Raw genomic sequence first — 16,887 nt, 5'->3', positions numbered from 1 at the left:
GTTAATGAACTTTTAAAAGTAAAGTAATAACTTGTAAATTTGTGATGAAAGGTGTGAGTGGACCACAGAGGTGGAATACAGCAGTTATAGGAGTGGCTACATTAATTCTTCTCCACCAACAAACCTCTCACTTATAACAAATACTAAACACTAAAACTCCAACATGCAAAAAAATTCTAGAACGGGCCCACTGTATACCATAACTATACACTTAATAAATAAATAAATATATATATATATATGTATGTAAACACAGTAATGTAGCAACCACCTTTCACAGCCATTCAGAACAGTAGCAGCCCCATACTACATGTAAATCCATTAGCACCAGCAGTGTTACACAGTGAGTGATAGTTGCAGCCAGTGGGACAGGGAAGCTGACTAAGCAACAGTCAAGCTAATGAAGAGTTTGTGCTGAAGTGCTGATGGGGGACACATAACCACGTAGGACAGATATACATCGAGCGAGGAGAGCTATCTGAAAGTCTAATGGTCAGGGACCTGGGGGAAATATCCAGAGTTCACATCAATAAAGTCCAGCTTGAGAGGTGGTGTCACTTGTGTTAACCTCAGCTTAAATATGGCTTTAGTAGATACACTTCCTACATGCTCTGAGATGATTTTTTTTTGTTATGTAGTGGCTTCATATTCATCAGAGGATCAGAGTGGACGTCTGATGCACGAATGCTCTGTAGTTTAGATGAAATCCCCTCAGAAGTGTAGACATGTGTGTACAAGTAAGACATTGGTCCTCATTTATCATGACTTTCCTCCCTGTTATAATTGTGATAGGCTGAGCGTAGACTGTGTATAAAAGATGCACATAGCCGTCATTACTCATAAATTATTGAGGGTTTGGTTGAGAAGCCTCCACATGAGTGTTTTCAGAGAAACTGAGGGAGTCTCATACAGCAGCCTGCTTTTTCCTCCTTCTTGATGCTAATGGTAGCATAATTTTCCAAATAAGCATCATGTTGGGTTCAGTAAGGCTTAAAACTAGCAACTGGGATAGTAAATTCATCAGGACAGTGTAAACAAAGGAAACGAAGGGAAATTTCTCAGACAGTGGTGTTCCTGAGAGTCGCCCCCTGCTGGACATAATAAGAAAGTTTTACTTTAACCAGAAAGGTACTCCATCATTTATACACAGTCTAAGGAGCTGTGCGTAAAAGCACTATGACCACAGCTGCTGCAGACCTTCACAGTAAGGCTTGGATTTTAAAAGCTGTTCAGCTTTTTACTCTAAAAAACATTAGAAATATCTTCTACACATCTGTATCTAGATTTCTATTCCAATGAAACTACCCAAGCTTACATTATATAATATTATAACATTATAATATTATAGTTTCTAGTGATATATTTAGAAAAAGGTTGTCATTAATGACATTTATCGTGTACTTTGAGCATTAACGATGAATATCTTGTTCAGTATAAGCACTGTTTGTTGGATTTTGGCAGGAAAACAGCTCAATAAATTAGGACCAACATCTGCAGCCACACAAGCTGCGAAGCAGCGCAGTCGACGTCATGTCTGAAGATGACTCATGGCTTCCTGTCACACTGAGAAAAAAGCTTGAACGCAGACCAGGACGTCACATGACCACATAGTGAGCGGATAGGACAGAAATGTGGGAAGCAGTTTGCCACTGGTCACGACAGTCACTCAGCATGTTGAAGCTAGCAGCGGGGGTGTGATTGGTTTCACTTACAGTCTCTGTGCAGGGAGCTAGTGAGGGGGGGAGAAAAGGCCTGGGAGGACCTTCTACGAAAACCCCATCTACATCTTATCAGCTTCCCCATCGCTGCCATAACCATTGAAAACCTCACTAAACTCGGCTAAGTTGTGGATGGTGGGGCTGGGCCGGGGACTCTGGCTTTGGCTAGGCTCGGGGCTATTGCGGGGGCTGCCTGTCTGGCAGGGGTAGCAGTGACGGTGAGATTGGTGGTATTGGGGGTGTTGGGACTGGGATTGGGACTGGGCCTCCACCTTCATTCTTTTGGCCTCGTTGCGTGACTTGTAGCAGAATTCGATGAGGGCCACCAGCATGGCCAGGCCCAGGCCCCCGACGAGGATGTAGAAGACCCCCGCCACGTTGCTCAGGCTGAGGGCCTGGGAGGACTTGTCCTGTAGCCGGCGGGGAGAGGAACACAAGGGTTAGAGATAGTTTTGGCAGATCAGTCAACACTTAAACACATAAAACAGCGTAAAAGGAAAAAAAAAAACGTACAAATTTACACACAAAACTGATCAAACATAATTTTTTCACTACACTACCTCTAACCTTCGTCTGTAGCCATGTTATCAAATATCTCCAACTTTCTCCATATCAGTTAGCGTGCTTTTGTCACATATCCCCTTTGCTGTGTAGTGCTGTAAATACAGTCCATATAAATTTGGGTAATGACAGCCTTTTTTGTAGCTTTGCCACTGTGCATCACTACATCCATTTGAAATGAAACATCAATCATGATGTGATTAATGACTGAAGTGTAGACTTTCAGTTTATATTCCAGGGTTTTAAAAAAAACTTTGCATTAACCGTTTAGGAATTACAGACATTTTTACACACACGTCCCTCATATGGACCGACTAACATAATTCTAAATGAACATTTTTTGAAGGACATCACCAAATGCTGTGTTTCCTGATAGGTTTTTAGTGCAGCTACTTCTTCTGTCCGGTCTTCCTCCCCTCAGCTACAATCGGTGATGGCAGACGGCCGCCCCTCCCTGCATCTGGTTCTGCCGGAGGTTTCTTCCTGTTACAAGGTAGTTTTTCCTTCCCACTGTCGCCAAGTCCTTGGTCATGGGGGGTCAATTTCATTGTAGCACCTTTTTCTGTATTATTGTTGGGTCTTTATATAAAGTGCCTTTAGGTGACTGCTGTTGTGATTTGAAGCTTTATAAATACATTTTTAAGAATAAGATTTTCTTTTAAAGCTGTGCAGGCCATTTTAGAGGTTTTCCTAGTATCATTCAGGTTTGCGATAATTAATTAGTTTTACTAAATTAAATTTTTTGTTTCGCTTTAGTTTGTTTTCCAAGTTCATAAAATCTTTTCAACAATTTTTATTTTCTTATTTAACTATATCACGTAGTTTTAGTTTTTCAGTTTAACTATAATTACCCTGGATAATTTACTTCAGTTGTTTGTTGTGGTTTTTCAGGCCTTTTATGAGTTTATTACTCTGTGAATTAAGAATGAACGAGGTAAAGGATCTTGAGTAGATTCCAGCAAAGATTCCATTAGTCCAGGCAAGTCAACAAAGGAACGGGCCTCACCGGGCCAACTGTCTGTCAATCAACAGTACATTATGAGCCTGTTAAAATGAGAAACTGAGTATTTTTTTTAAAAATGGCTTTAACTCCTAAAAAGTTAATCCAATACTTTTGTTTAATCCCTTGAATTAAAGCTGAAAGTCTGCACTTCAGTCACATTCTGATTATTTGAGGTAGGAGACAAAGTTACAAAAAGTGTGTCATTGTCCAAATACTCACGGGCCCGTGGTTTTCTTTGCAGCTACGCTAATGTGAGCTTTCGGGTTTCTTCCAACCGTTTAAGCCCTCGTTTATTCAAATGTATGCAGTTGATCGCTCATGCTCCCAACCTGCCATTTATCTCCTCTTAATAAATCACCTACATCCTTAAGGTGCGTTGGCTCAACACGAACGAATGGCTGTCATGCTTGGTCTCATTTGCAGGTGATAGCGTGTGTCCTGCACTGCAATTTTCTGATTAAGACTGATGTGGATCGTACATGCTGCTTTGTTACAACGTGGCCACTCTGTCCATGCTCCAGTGCATCAGCAACATGGATCACTGTCAAAGTGTGCGGCTACAGCTGAGGCATACAGTACCACTGACAACTAGTGTGACATACAGTAAAGTCTCAAGATGCCCTCAACCATCTCAGGTGACAGTCAACTGTGTGTGTGAGCCTTCATCTGCAGTTGCATCACATCGCTTAGCTGCTGTAAAAACGCCGAGCCATGCCTCGTGTCTGTCATGCTGTATCCTCCAGGCTACACCTTGAGTCTCTACCTGCGTGTCTGTTATGTGTCTTATCGGCCAGCCTGCTGTAATAACAGAACTGCCAGCGCTATAAAAGTGTGCATAGAGACAAAGAGAGGAGGGGAGGCTCCCAGGCTGGTGGAGACTGACCTTACTTCCAGAGTCCTTGGGTCCACACTCCCCTTTATCGTACCACCATTTGTTTTTCAGTTTGTCTAAGACTCCTGCTTCACTCAGTTTCAATACGGCAAGGTTTACGGGCGTTCTTCATATCACGGGGGGCGGGGAAGGGTGGGGTGGGGAAAATAACATAAATAACATCATAGGACATGTTATTTTATGTTATTCAATCAGAAGAAGCCCAACAAGAGCAGCTCAGTACTCTTCAGTACAAAGTGACGAAGCCAGTAAGGGGCCCCACTTATGCTACGTGTCTCTTTGCTCATTTATGTGTTTTAAAGGGTCGGGTTTATCGGGGGATGTTAAAGGGGGAAGGGGCAGAGCTAACAGACACATATACGTGGAGCCCCGGCTGCATCGCTTTTCTGGAACGGGCACATACTGCCGGGACCTTTGTCAGAATAACCCTGGAGGCTAGTACTGTCAAACCAAAACTATTGGCTCTTTTACCCTCACTAAAACATCCCAAACCGGGCTACAATCATATACCAAAATACTTATTTTGGTGTTAATTTATAATTATAATAGACCGCTACATAAACAGTACGGCAAATATTTCTGCTTCCACAGTACTCGCTCTCCACTCTAGATTAGAAGTCGCAGTTTCCAAATCTTCTGCGTAACTGTAGAGATCGACCCGGCAGATGTTCCTGTTACCAACAAAAACACATCTCTCTTTTTTTTTTTTTACCCACATCAAGGTCACATGGGCATAGCGTCATAGCGGCTAACCTTCTCGCCACCGCCTCCGCTGCCACACTCTCCTTTGTCGTACCACCACTTGTTTTTCAATTTGTCCAACAGGCCTTGTTCATTGAGTTTTAACACTGCCAGGTTTACTGCACTTCTTGAAAACGATAAAACATATTTGGTGAGAGGGCGTGAGTATGCTGTCCAATTTGGGAGGGAAGGAAGAGAGGGGGGAGAGGAAAGGGAGGAGTAGCAGTAAGAGAGGGACAAGGGTGGAAAAGTGCATTAATCCCATTCGAGAACCCAAACACACCCTGAGTCAAAATCTCTCTCCCTCAAAGTGAAATGATATCAATAAATAAGCTCCTTATGTTACAGTAATGTAGTCTATTTGTTTTTAGCCAAGCCATTTTAATTAATTAGCATGAGCTAGCAAGCTAGAGCTCTAGATGTGTAAGATTGCACTTTAATCAGACACTCATGTTTCCCAGAGAATAATTTGGTACTCATGTGAGTATTGGCCCCACGTTTACCTTTACCACCATAATCTAGAAAAAAGTTCAATTAGCAATTCCCAGACAACTCTTTGTTGTAGCATTAGCATTAGCATACCCTAGCCAGCTAGAGCTAAAAATATATATATTTTTAAAAACTTTCTATAAAGTTTAATTTTTTTTTAATATTGCAAACAGATGCCACATGTGAGTAAAAGTTCCAGTATAATACAAATCTAAAAGGGTACAAGATGATTAATTATATAATTAATTATATAAATGAGAAAAAAAGAAAAAATATCCAGAACACAAGTTGTGGGCTACACTAGCAACATGCTGCTAAGCAAAAATATTTAACCTATCCTAGCTCTGAAAATTTCAGTCTATTTTGAATTTTAACATGAATTTCTCTAGTGTTGTCAACTGAGACCACTGCTAATCTAGATCTGATTAATATGATACATTTTATATGTTCTACATCTTAAAGACATTTTATAATTATTCAGATAAATGGGATTTAAATTAACCGGATTTGCAATCTCAGTTTAATGGTAAAAAGTATTTTCCTTTGTTTTAAACAGGCATAATACCTTTAATTAATTTTAATCAGACATGGTGACTGAATTATACGTATGGTAGATAATCCTTTTGTACACTGTTTCTTAATACAAAAATGAAAAAATATATAAAACAAGTAATCACTGGTACAAAAGCGTGCTACATTTTGGCACTTAAATTGTTGGCCATCAGCACTGCCAGCAAAATAAAAAATAAAAATCTGGCACCAGTTAGTTAGTTAGCTCTAGACCTATAAATAATTTAGACCTGATTACACAATCATATAGTATAGGTATGGCTGCCAATTCAAAGCTCACAGGATTGCTGAGCATTAAGCTGCTCTGGAAAATCATGATTGGCATGAAAAAAATGTCCATGAAAAGCTTTTTTTAAATAAGTGCGTGTAGCAATTTCATGGCTTCTTTTTAAGGCTGCTATAGTGATATCTGATGACAGGGCAGCAAAATTGTGAAGGAGAGAGATTTGCTCCAGCATGCATTTTGATCCTTTTAATTTATTTGTAATATTTTGAACAAAAATAAATAGAAGCAGTCAGAAACAAAAGGCAACAGAGCTCATATCCCAGTTTGGAGCCATATGAAATCACAGCCTTGACCAGCAATGTTGCCTGCTCTTGATGTCGCTGGTGTGTTTCCTCGCTGATATCCGGAAAAGTGACTGACAGAAGATGATAATCCTCAAAACAACAAAACAGAGGCCTGGGAGGGAGGACTACCCTGATCTGTTAGGCACTCTTCCTGGTCAAAGCAGTGGCTGAAAACTGGCACCAGCCTGGCTGCAAACAAATGATAGAAACCCTACTTTAGGTTTTGTGACCAGAGGAATTTACAGAAAACAACTACGGGGACAAAAGATATTTTAGATCATTAAAGGCAGAGCTTTTAAAAACTCAATTTCTGCATTTACGTGTGGACAAGGTCACCTTTTTCATATCAGACTGGGTGCTGTGCCACTGTTTGGAGGCTTTCGATTGGCCAAAATCTCTCTATAGTTGGGGTTATATTGCCATCTGTTGCTTTGGCATGCCCTTGACATTAATCTTTTTTGTCAAAGCCAAATGGAAAAAAGTCCAGTTTTCAGTAATATCCATATATTTGCGGACATAGCCTTAAACTATGTTGACGAAAAAGCCCCAGAGTAGGCGGTCTGGAGTTCAAATCGTTAACAGGGCACAAAGCTTTGTTTGATATTCTTACTGTTCTCTCTCAGTTCTGCTCTAATATGTAAGAGGACAAGATTAAACAGTTACTGAATGCAAACAATAGTTTGCTAGAAAGTCAAATCTTGCATATAAACCAAACATGAAGCAAATTTTTTCTGCTGCATGCATATACGAGATGAACTGATGTCAAATTATCCTGAGTGAATAGAAGTTAAAAATTTTAATTTAGGTATAAAATACACCTCATAAAAAAACAAATAAATGACCCCCCCTGGATTTTACCCACAGGACACATGACATGAATTAAGAATAAGTAGAAAGATCTAAAAATGTGAGGGAGGTGAGGAGAATAAAACTTTCACAATATTGGAGTCTATGTATACGAATTGGCAAAAATTGTAACTCTTTTGTGGGTTCAAACAACAGTTATCTACTGCTAATAATTGATAGCAAAGCTCTAAAACGGGTTATTTCAGTACTATTGCTTAAAGTGCTCTCCCTGGTTTTCAAATATGTGTTCTTATACCTCCACAGGAATAAATTAAAGTGAATGCAATTTCATTCACACCCCTGTGCAGTTTTGCCTTTAGTATATTTATCCTTTCCCCTCAGTGAGACCTTGCTGGAGGGCTTTGATCGATGAGTGTGTGGATTGAAATTGCAACTCCCCACTGTAATGCCACTGTATTCTGTGGCAGGTCTGTAAATTCCACTATGAGCGGGAGGCTGTGACAGTGTCTGGCAGAGTTACCCAGGGCTGAGCTTTCAAATGGCTCCCAAAGCACTATTTCAGTCACTTAGTTGAAAATAAAGAACCAGTCAACCGTGAAGGAACACTGAAGTAGCATTAGCTAAATATCTCAGAGCAATTACATTTTGTATATAAAATGCAGATTATCTTCTAAATGAGACATTTTCAGATGAGAGCTTCCAGAGCATGCCATTCCAACATGTCTTTGCCCAAACAGCAAGCACAAGCACATACATTTACCTGTTGTGGAGAGCTGTAAAGACAAAAAAAGTGAATAAAAACCACCCACAATGAAGCCCCACATGCATGCAACAAACACAGATGTCACTAAGCGGCTACTTGTGCCCTCAAACAAACACATAAAACGCCCCACCCACCAACACTAAGCAGTATGTGGAGGCAGATAGAGATAGAAAAGGCGGCACACCAGGGAAGGTGGAATACCATAACAACACGTAGAACATATTGTTACACTATTCCACCCACCTTAACTGTGAACCCTTGGGTGTGGCTACTCCATAGCCCTTGGAGTCCAAGTTGCCCCCGACTTTCATTGTGTCGCAGGGCTTGCGCTGCTCTGTGTACTCATTCATAGTGGACTCCAACAGGAAGGCGTATTTTCCTTTGGACTTGCGGACCCGCGCCACACCCTCAGCCGTGGTCTTGGTGAAGACTGTGGGCTCAGCAGACTTCATGTATCCCCACATCTTCTCATAAACAGCAATTTTGGACCGCTGTGGGGTTTGGAAGGGTTTGGAGGTTCAAAGGTAGATGATGTGTGAGTGACAGAGAAAGCATGTTCACATACAATACAAAATAGAGAAAACATGGAGCATCAGTTCAACAATTTACAATTTTTGTTTATCAGCTTTGAAACATTTTACTGCAAAAAAGTCAAATAACAATACCGGCAGTTGTATAGACCAATGGTTCCCAACCCTTTTCAACTGGTATACTCTAAAGCCCTGTCAGATGGAACCAGCCACCAACACTTCTCATATTCAAGCGTGTTCATATAAACTCATTTTAAACTGAATTCTTGACTACTTTCAGTGGCAGTTTAGCCTTGTTATCATCTTTCCCAGCCCCCAGTGTCTTTGGTACTCTTTGGTGTCCTGTTGGGTCTGAAGTCTTTACAAACAAGATGGTTCAAGGCAATCCTTCCTGAATACCACACTCACAGATAAAGAAACAGTAGTTCCAGCTATACCAACAACAAATAATTAGGTGCCGTTATTCCCATGATCTACGTCTCTGAGGGGAGTACAATTTTAAAATGAAATATTATTACTCTTAATGCAAAATTCTAACTGTTAAAAAACTTTTAGCTAAATAATTTTAACTGCTAGCCACACTCTTAACTAATGATTTACAGTTTTAGTACAGCGTGATAAACAGCTAGCAGCCCATTTCATATCTTTAATCATATTCTTAAGAACAAACAGAACTGTTAGCTAACTTTTATAACTGCTTCTAGTGAACATTATCACTGATGATCAATGATGATGATGATCTATTGTTTATATTTTCGCAAACTGTTCTCAAAGCTAGGTAATAATTAGCTAACATAATTAGCTAACAAATTTCCAACTTTTTACTCTCATTTCTAAGTAAATTTTTTTAGCTGCGTTTATTATGCTTATATTTTTGTCTACATACGTTATTAAAACCCAAACTAATAGCCACCATTTTAATTTATTTAATATTTACTATTTATAATTTACCTTGTTATTTTATCTGTTTATCTAGTATATCTAGTAAACCATTTCAATTGCTAGCCATGCTTTTAGCTAGCTATTTCAACTTATAATAATAATAGTAATATAAAAATAATTTCCAGCTTTTATTTAGGTGCCCATTTTAAAAATGTTTTTGTGACTTTTTTGTTTATCTACAATGGTGGCTAACAAACACTACAAATTTCAGTTAATGTTCTACTCGTTTAGCTTTTAGCTTGCTATTTCAACCGTTAATCAAAACTTTTATCAACAGTCTAATTGGTAACTATACTATCCAGCTCTTTAGTTATAATTTTAACCAGCTAGGTCTTTAATTTTCTTTGCAATCTAATTGAAATTCTAACAGCACCTTAATAATTTATTAGACAATACATATTTATATTTTAGTTTACCATCTCAAATATTAATCTAATATAGTTATGGATGTGAATATTTTTTTACAGAATTTTAGCTATAAATTTCAAGTGTAAGCCACATAGTCAATTATTTACAATTTTTAGCCACAATTCTAGTTTATTATTTCATCCGTTCATCCAAAATTGGAAAACTAAAAAAGCTTGTTTACTTTCAGCCAACATTTTGAACTGCTCGCTGAGCAGCTGAAAGGCAACTAATACCTTTAAATGCTGTCATACTTTTTTTCATTTATGAAAACTTAATTTTAAATGTCTTTATTTTATTTCCAATTTCAGTCTTATTTCTAATGCTTTAACCAACTTATGGGGTGGCTGCAGCTCAGGAGGTGGAGCAGGTCATCTGGTAATCAGAAGGTTGGTGGTTCCCTGGCTCCCCCTAGTCTGCATGGGCAAGATATTAACCCCAATTTGCTCTCCGATGCATCCATCGGAGTGTGAATGTATGTGAATGTTAGTGTGCACTTAAAAGCATAGAAGACAGTACTTGTGTGAATGTGTTGTATAGAGCGCTTTGAGTACTCCGGGAGAGTAGAAAAGTCCATTTACTTTCAACTTTTCTACTCAAACAAGTTTGGGTCTACTCAGTCATTACATTGACTGTAATTTCAGTTCCCAAGCTTGTCTTCCTAGCAGAAATACCTCCTGGTTGGGAATCACTGGAGTAACATACCTTGACAAGGTATAATAGGGACTAGAAGAAAACAATATTTTGATGAGTCTTTGCTTTTGAGCGTGTGTGAGTGTCAAAGATTGTAGGCCTTCACAGGGTCCCATACCTGTCTGAAAGTAGGTCACTAACTCTGGTAACACCAACTCACCCTGAAGAACTCTTTGGTTGAGCCAGAGTCTAATGTGCCATAGGCAATGTCGGTCTGTTTGGCCAGATCCTCTGCACTCTCAATGGGAGAAACCATCCTCTCCACAGTGAGAAAGGCGGCCAGGTTGGCCGTGTAGGACGAGATGATGATGAGAGTGAAGAACCACCACACTCCTCCTACGATTCGTCCCGATAACGATCTTAAAGATAGAAAGGAGGGAGGACGAAGAATAGCGCAGGAACAGATTGGATGGATTATGGTGAGGACGGGCAGGATGAAAATAAGAGGGAAGGAAAGTTGCAAGAAAGTAGAGCAGGAGAATGATAATTGGAGGTCAAATTAGGATAAAAAAAGGGAAAAGAGTGAGATAAAAAGACAGAAGACAGTCAGTGGTATAACAATAGTGAAAGATTAGACAGAATGAGATATGAGTAAAGCATGGAACCAACAATGCTAATGTAATACCACAAGGTGGAGCTCTGACAACACTCAAAGCTGCCAGAGCTTTATTTACCTCTCATTAATGCCTCACAAAAAATACAAAATAAAAAATCCCACATGCTTCTGTTGACCAGCTTTGATAAAGAGAAAGGTACAGGCTACTTTTGTCCCTTCTTACCCAACCCCTCTTTTTGTTTACTGGCAGGATGAGAAGAGCTGCAGGTCCCCCGGCCGGCATAGCGGCGGCAGCACTGCTCTTTTCTTGTTTTTTCACTCGGGGCAGACAGATAGCTCGCTGCTCAGGAGCAGCGGAAGGTCGTGAGGAGAATCTTAAACCATAAATGCTGCATTGAGGAGAACAAACAAGATCTCCCCTCGGTGCAAATCAAACAGCAGCGGATACAAAACCCTCAGGCCTCCGTGTCAGATGGAGAGAGAGAGAGATGGGGATATGAGGAAGGGAGGAGACAGGCATCTGCAACAGTCAGTGTGTTCTTGGCTGGTATTTCACTGTGTCTTATTGCGATCTGGCTATATTCCATTGCTCCCAATACACAAAAGCCACAGTATACAAATAGATAGCATCCTTTCCCTCGACTGACTCCACATACTGTTGGCACCTAATGAGAAACCCTCTTCTAATGTTCCCTTATGGCCCGTCTGAAAGAAGCGTGACTATCAGCACTGCTAAGAAACCTTCTGAACAAACACTTTGTGCTTCTACTCGACGAGTTCTGCAGAGCCGTCACCCCGACCAAAGAATCACTGAGGAAGCCTCCATTTTCTCAGTCTGAACGGATGAAAGTGCCTGTAGCAGCTAAGGCAGCTTCCAATTGAGAAGTGCTGCAGTGGAGCATGTCTCCTCCACACACACACACACACACACATACACACAGAGGAGTCTTTGCCCATGAAATAGACTTATTGACGTATTAGCTCTGGATTTGAATACAAATGACTTCCGTCTCTTCGTCTCCTCTCTCCTTGGGAGTATATTTGAGCACGGAGTATTTAACTGTAAAATAACGCCTTAAGAGGTGGAGGGCGTGAAGATGCATCGATGAGTCCTATCCTCTCATGTCTATCGTCTCCTTTTATTTTCTTTCCCCAGCTGCTAAAATCCCTTCGTTCCCTGTGTCAAAGCCTCTCCATTTTCCCCGTCTTTGCTTTATTTATATAGAATCAGCAGTGGATTGTGGGAGAGTAATAATGGGAGCAGAGGAGAGTCTCTTTGCTATCCCTTCCGACTGTCTGTGCTGTGTGTTTGCTGGCTGATACCGCTGACTTTGATCCACTGTGACACACTGCTGTGTCTTGATGGGCCTGCAGTAAACAGAGGGAGTGGGGGAGTGGGGTGAGAAAAGCCCTGCGCTGGGAGTCTGGGTAATTTTCAGGTCACGTTAGCGTTTCCGGTGGTTTCTTTTTTGCTCTATTGTCCTTTAAGCGATGCTAGAATCCGGATGACACAATAAAAATTATATAGAAGCGTTTCAAAATAAGCACTCTCACCTTCCCATCACCTCTAATAAGATGTGTGATGCAGTTTACACACGTGTTCATATTTACTCCATATTTTGATTTGTGGGCTCCACGTAATTCATAGATCAAAATAATTCGGATTAACTGTGTAAAACATCAGTTGTAACTCCTCCTCTTTTATGATAACTGCCTTCTGATTGGTTCACCCTAGTAAACCACAAGTGGGCGGGTATATCCTCTTTCTCTGACATCATGCAGATTCAAGAGTTGAAAATCATGCATTTTTTTTCATATGGATTTCTCTAACCTCATTTTTCACTGCTTACCACACTATATGGACAGAATTACTGTGGGGCATCTCACAGGTGTATCAAATCAGACACTAGCCATGCCTTAACAAACCTTTCTGAAAGAATGAGTCCTAAATAGATCAAGAAGTCGAGCGTGGTGCTGTAATAAATTGCTCCCCTTGTGACAGACCACGTAACATCATAGAGCGGGGTCTCGGAGTCCTGAAAAAGTGTCTAAAAGTCACCAACACTGCTCACTCACTAACTCAACCCTTCCAAATCTCCACTGTCATTAACATCAGCATAAATACTGTGCACCGAGAGGTTCATGGCATGAATTTCCACATGTGAATTTCCAGATTTTTAGGTGGACACCAGATGAAAAGTCACTATTAACAACTTTTTTTCTTTCGTGCATTGTTTTTGTTTTAGTTAATACTAATTCATTTATTCTTAGCAGCCTTATTTAGATGGCATTTATTGCAGCACATCCCAGTTTCTGATATAAACCAAAATATCATGTTTGTAGTATTTGTCAACAACTAACCTCAGTAATTTACTCCAGCAGCTGAGCAATGTTGATGTTAAACACCACACAAACAATATTAAATAGTGCTGCTGTTTGGGACCATTTCCTGCAGTGGATTAATATTAAATTTGGTGCCCTGAGTGTTTACAGTAACAGGACAGCGTGCGTGAGAAAATGAACTGTAATGTCCGTGTTTATCATCATAATGAAGGAACCTAGTGCGATGGTGTGGCTCATTGATTTGTTTTTAATAGTTATTGGACACCAGCGCCTGCTTTACTCGGTTGGTTGAGTGTCCCAGTCCAATTTATAATGGTTTACAGACCTTTGCACCATCTGCATGTGAATTAGTTTGTGTATACAGGAGCTTCTGTACATACAAGGCAAATAAAAAGCCAGAAAACTGAAACCTTGTCAAATTAACTTCCTCAGGAATTGAGATTAATGAAAAAGGCCAAAAGCGCTATACTGTTTGCAGTTAGTGAAAGAAGAGCGTGTTCATTACAAGGGAAGGTTGCAAAGAAGGAAAAGTGCTTGAAAAACCTTGGAGAGAACTTGACTGTAATGATGTATGAGTTCGGTGGAGGAAACAAGAAAGCTAGATGAGGGAAGTATTAGAAAAAGAAAGCGGAGACAAAAAAGAAATTGGCTCCAGTGTTGAAACAAAGAGTGTCTGGCAAGCCCTGGATATAAAGAATACTAAAAGAGAACAATCTCAACAATTTTAGATTAAGTTTTAGTTTTTACAATTTATGTAACGAATCTTCATATTGATGAACATGTAAAATCTAAGATCAAGTTACAAATTTACCCCAGAAAGCACCCCTCTTTCATATTCACCCCGAAAATCGAGTGCTGTGTGTTTTTCTCAATCCCACTGACTGTAATTTCAAATAATCTAAATCTCACGAAGCATGCGAATGCTTCAAGACATCAAAAATACATCTGATGAAATCCTGTGGTTGTAAAAAGAAGAAGAAGAAGAAGGTGACTTGAGTTTAAATATTTTAGACACTGTAGCTTCAAAGGGCCGTTGGAACAAGCAGCATATAGAATAAACTGTACTGAGTCTGTCACTCTCCGTGGAACAACTTTCATTTTCTCAATCTAAAGCCACAGAATGAGACGTTTGAAGGGGAAAATGAGATCGTGGCGCTTAAGTAAAAAAAATGCAAAGATAATAAAAGCAACATGAAAGCAAAGCAAATCTCTTATCAGGATTAGATATGGTACGTTCTCTGTTACTATCACTGACCATCTGATGCATTCCCCACTTTGCTCTTTTACCTCCTTTGATGTGGGGAAAAATAAGATGAAAAACTTCTGTCAGATTTGATGTGTGATTTGAGGATTTCTGCAGCATGTGTGGTTAAGAGGAAGAAACAGAAGAGGAGGTGAAGTAAAAGCTGTGGAGGGATGGGGACAGTTGTGACCTTGAGCAAAGCCTAAATAAATGGGGAGGTGCTAGTTTGCTCCCAGGGTGACACCTGGAGGTGAGATCATGGTACTTGACTTATTCGTAGCAGACAAATTGTCACTCTTGTGCTCTGTCTCTGCTCCCATGTTCTGTCCTCGGCTAAATCTCTAACATAATTTTGCAAAATAAAATCTCGTCACTAATTAACACCAGGTCATATTACCTGTACTGCAGAGGCTCACAGCCCTATTGCTCATCCTTTGCTGGTGACGAACGTACTGAAGGCTATGCTCCTAACTAATACAGGCCTGAAATGCTCCAAAAATACATCTGGGCCAGCTGTGGCTCAGGGGATAGAGAGGGTCATGTAGTAGCTACTGGATCGATCCCGAGCTCCTCTAGTCTGCATGTCAAAGTGACCTCAGGTAAGATATTCAACTCCAAACGATGCCCACCATGCATGCATCACAGTATGCAACAACAGCTGCGGCAGGGTTTCTATCTCTACAAGTAGCTAGAAATGAACCACTACTGCTACTTGAATGCAACATGTAGTTAGATATCTAGGAAGGAGCATGTCAGGTTACGGCTTAAGTTACAGCACAGGGTTCTTAAAGGTTAGTGGTTACACCTGCAGTGTAATAGAGCTCATACTTTAGCCTCTGGGAACTGTGGGAATATCTCGAGGCTTCCAGTATAACCAGGATATCTTACTATCTGGGTTTAGGCTTTACCAGTCATTGTTTATGAATGTTAAATATTTTTAAAACCTAAATTGTCATAACAGCCAGTGAACCTCAGTGAAAACAACTGTTCTTTTGCTCTCCAAATGGACTGTTTATGCGAACAAAGCCTGCTCAGATAGGCTACAAATCAACTTCAGATGAAACCGGTACATCTCTCTTGCAGACACCTTAATATTCAGGTGCAGGACTCTGTTTCTAGACACTAACAATTAATTAACACTGATAGCATAAGCATAACACTTCCAACACATTTTTCTAATTAAAAGCCTCCCTGAGAGTGGGTATCATGTTTGAATCACTCCAAGCCAACTGCTAGACTAAAATATATAAATTATTTATACTAGTATAAAGTGAAAAACAGAGCGCATCATTACACACACAGACACACACATCCATAATAAGGCTATAAAATGCTTTACAACTCAGTTTCAGCACTGTTATATTTGAGCGCTTTCTTACTACAAGCCTCATTTACCCACATGTCAGGCGAAAACCTGGAGTTCAGTATCACCCCCAAGGAAACTTCAACATGCAGTTTGGAAGAGCCAGGTATGGAGCCACTAAACAGTAGACTTAGTAGATGATTAGCAGATGACCCACTCTACCTAACTGAGCCACAGCTAGTCTAAAAGTGAAAGATATTTGAAGAAATATGACCAAAACAAGCAGCAGCAGATAATTAGCAGATAAAACCAGATGTAAAATATCAGAATAGTAAAGGAAAGATTAAAAACAGTTGAACTCTTCACTAAAATATAAAATGAAATATATAAAAATAACAGAAATTTGTAGGAAATGCAAACCTAACAAACTGTTTACATTAACTAAACTATCACATAGTACAGATAACAAAGGGTCCATGTTTTAATTGTAAATTAATCCTCTGGCATTTCTGATCTGCTCTCATTAAGATGGTGATGTGCTGCCACACGTAACTAAGATATTACAAACCTTCAGCATTATCTCCTGGGGAAATATAATCTGTGGGATTTTAAATACCCGACACTGGATCGCTCTGTGATGTCAACCTTGAAGAAAGCCTGGTCGTATCGCAGGTGGATGTTTTGTTTTCTGTTTGTCATTTTAAATGCCATTTATGAAATCTTACACCTGTCTAGCTGTAAAAAAGAATACATATATT

General features: G+C 39.9%; 1 protein-coding gene across 4 annotated transcripts in view; it reads right to left on the bottom strand.

Annotated features, from left to right (window-relative positions):
• The window catches only part of gria4b (glutamate receptor, ionotropic, AMPA 4b), a 157,196-nt gene that overhangs the window by 4,277 nt on the left and 136,032 nt on the right, over positions 1-16,887 (bottom strand). The window contains exons 12-15 of one of the 4 annotated variants that reach the window (XR_315412.3): positions 10,845-11,043; positions 8,358-8,605; positions 4,166-4,280; positions 1,713-2,128 (exon numbers count right to left, since the gene is read on the bottom strand). Coding sequence is in view for 2 of the 4 variants with exons in the window: in XM_005916062.3 (XP_005916124.1) it covers positions 1,991-2,128; positions 4,166-4,280; positions 8,358-8,605; positions 10,845-11,043 (700 nt within the window). In the remaining 2 variants the exon portion in view is untranslated. Of the gene's footprint in view, positions 1-1,712; positions 2,129-4,165; positions 4,281-4,927; positions 5,043-8,357; positions 8,606-10,844; positions 11,044-16,887 lie in introns of all 4 variants that reach the window. The other 3 variants (XR_315411.3, XM_005916062.3, XM_005916061.3) reach the window with 3 other exon arrangements.

This window comes from Haplochromis burtoni, unplaced genomic scaffold (assembly GCF_018398535.1).
Source record: "Haplochromis burtoni strain Fernald_Lab_line unplaced genomic scaffold, NCSU_Asbu1 Contig_17, whole genome shotgun sequence".
Taxonomy (NCBI): Eukaryota; Metazoa; Chordata; class Actinopteri; order Cichliformes; family Cichlidae; genus Haplochromis; species Haplochromis burtoni.
Note: the sequence above shows the minus strand (reverse complement) of the source record. Positions and strands in the feature narration are given on the sequence as shown.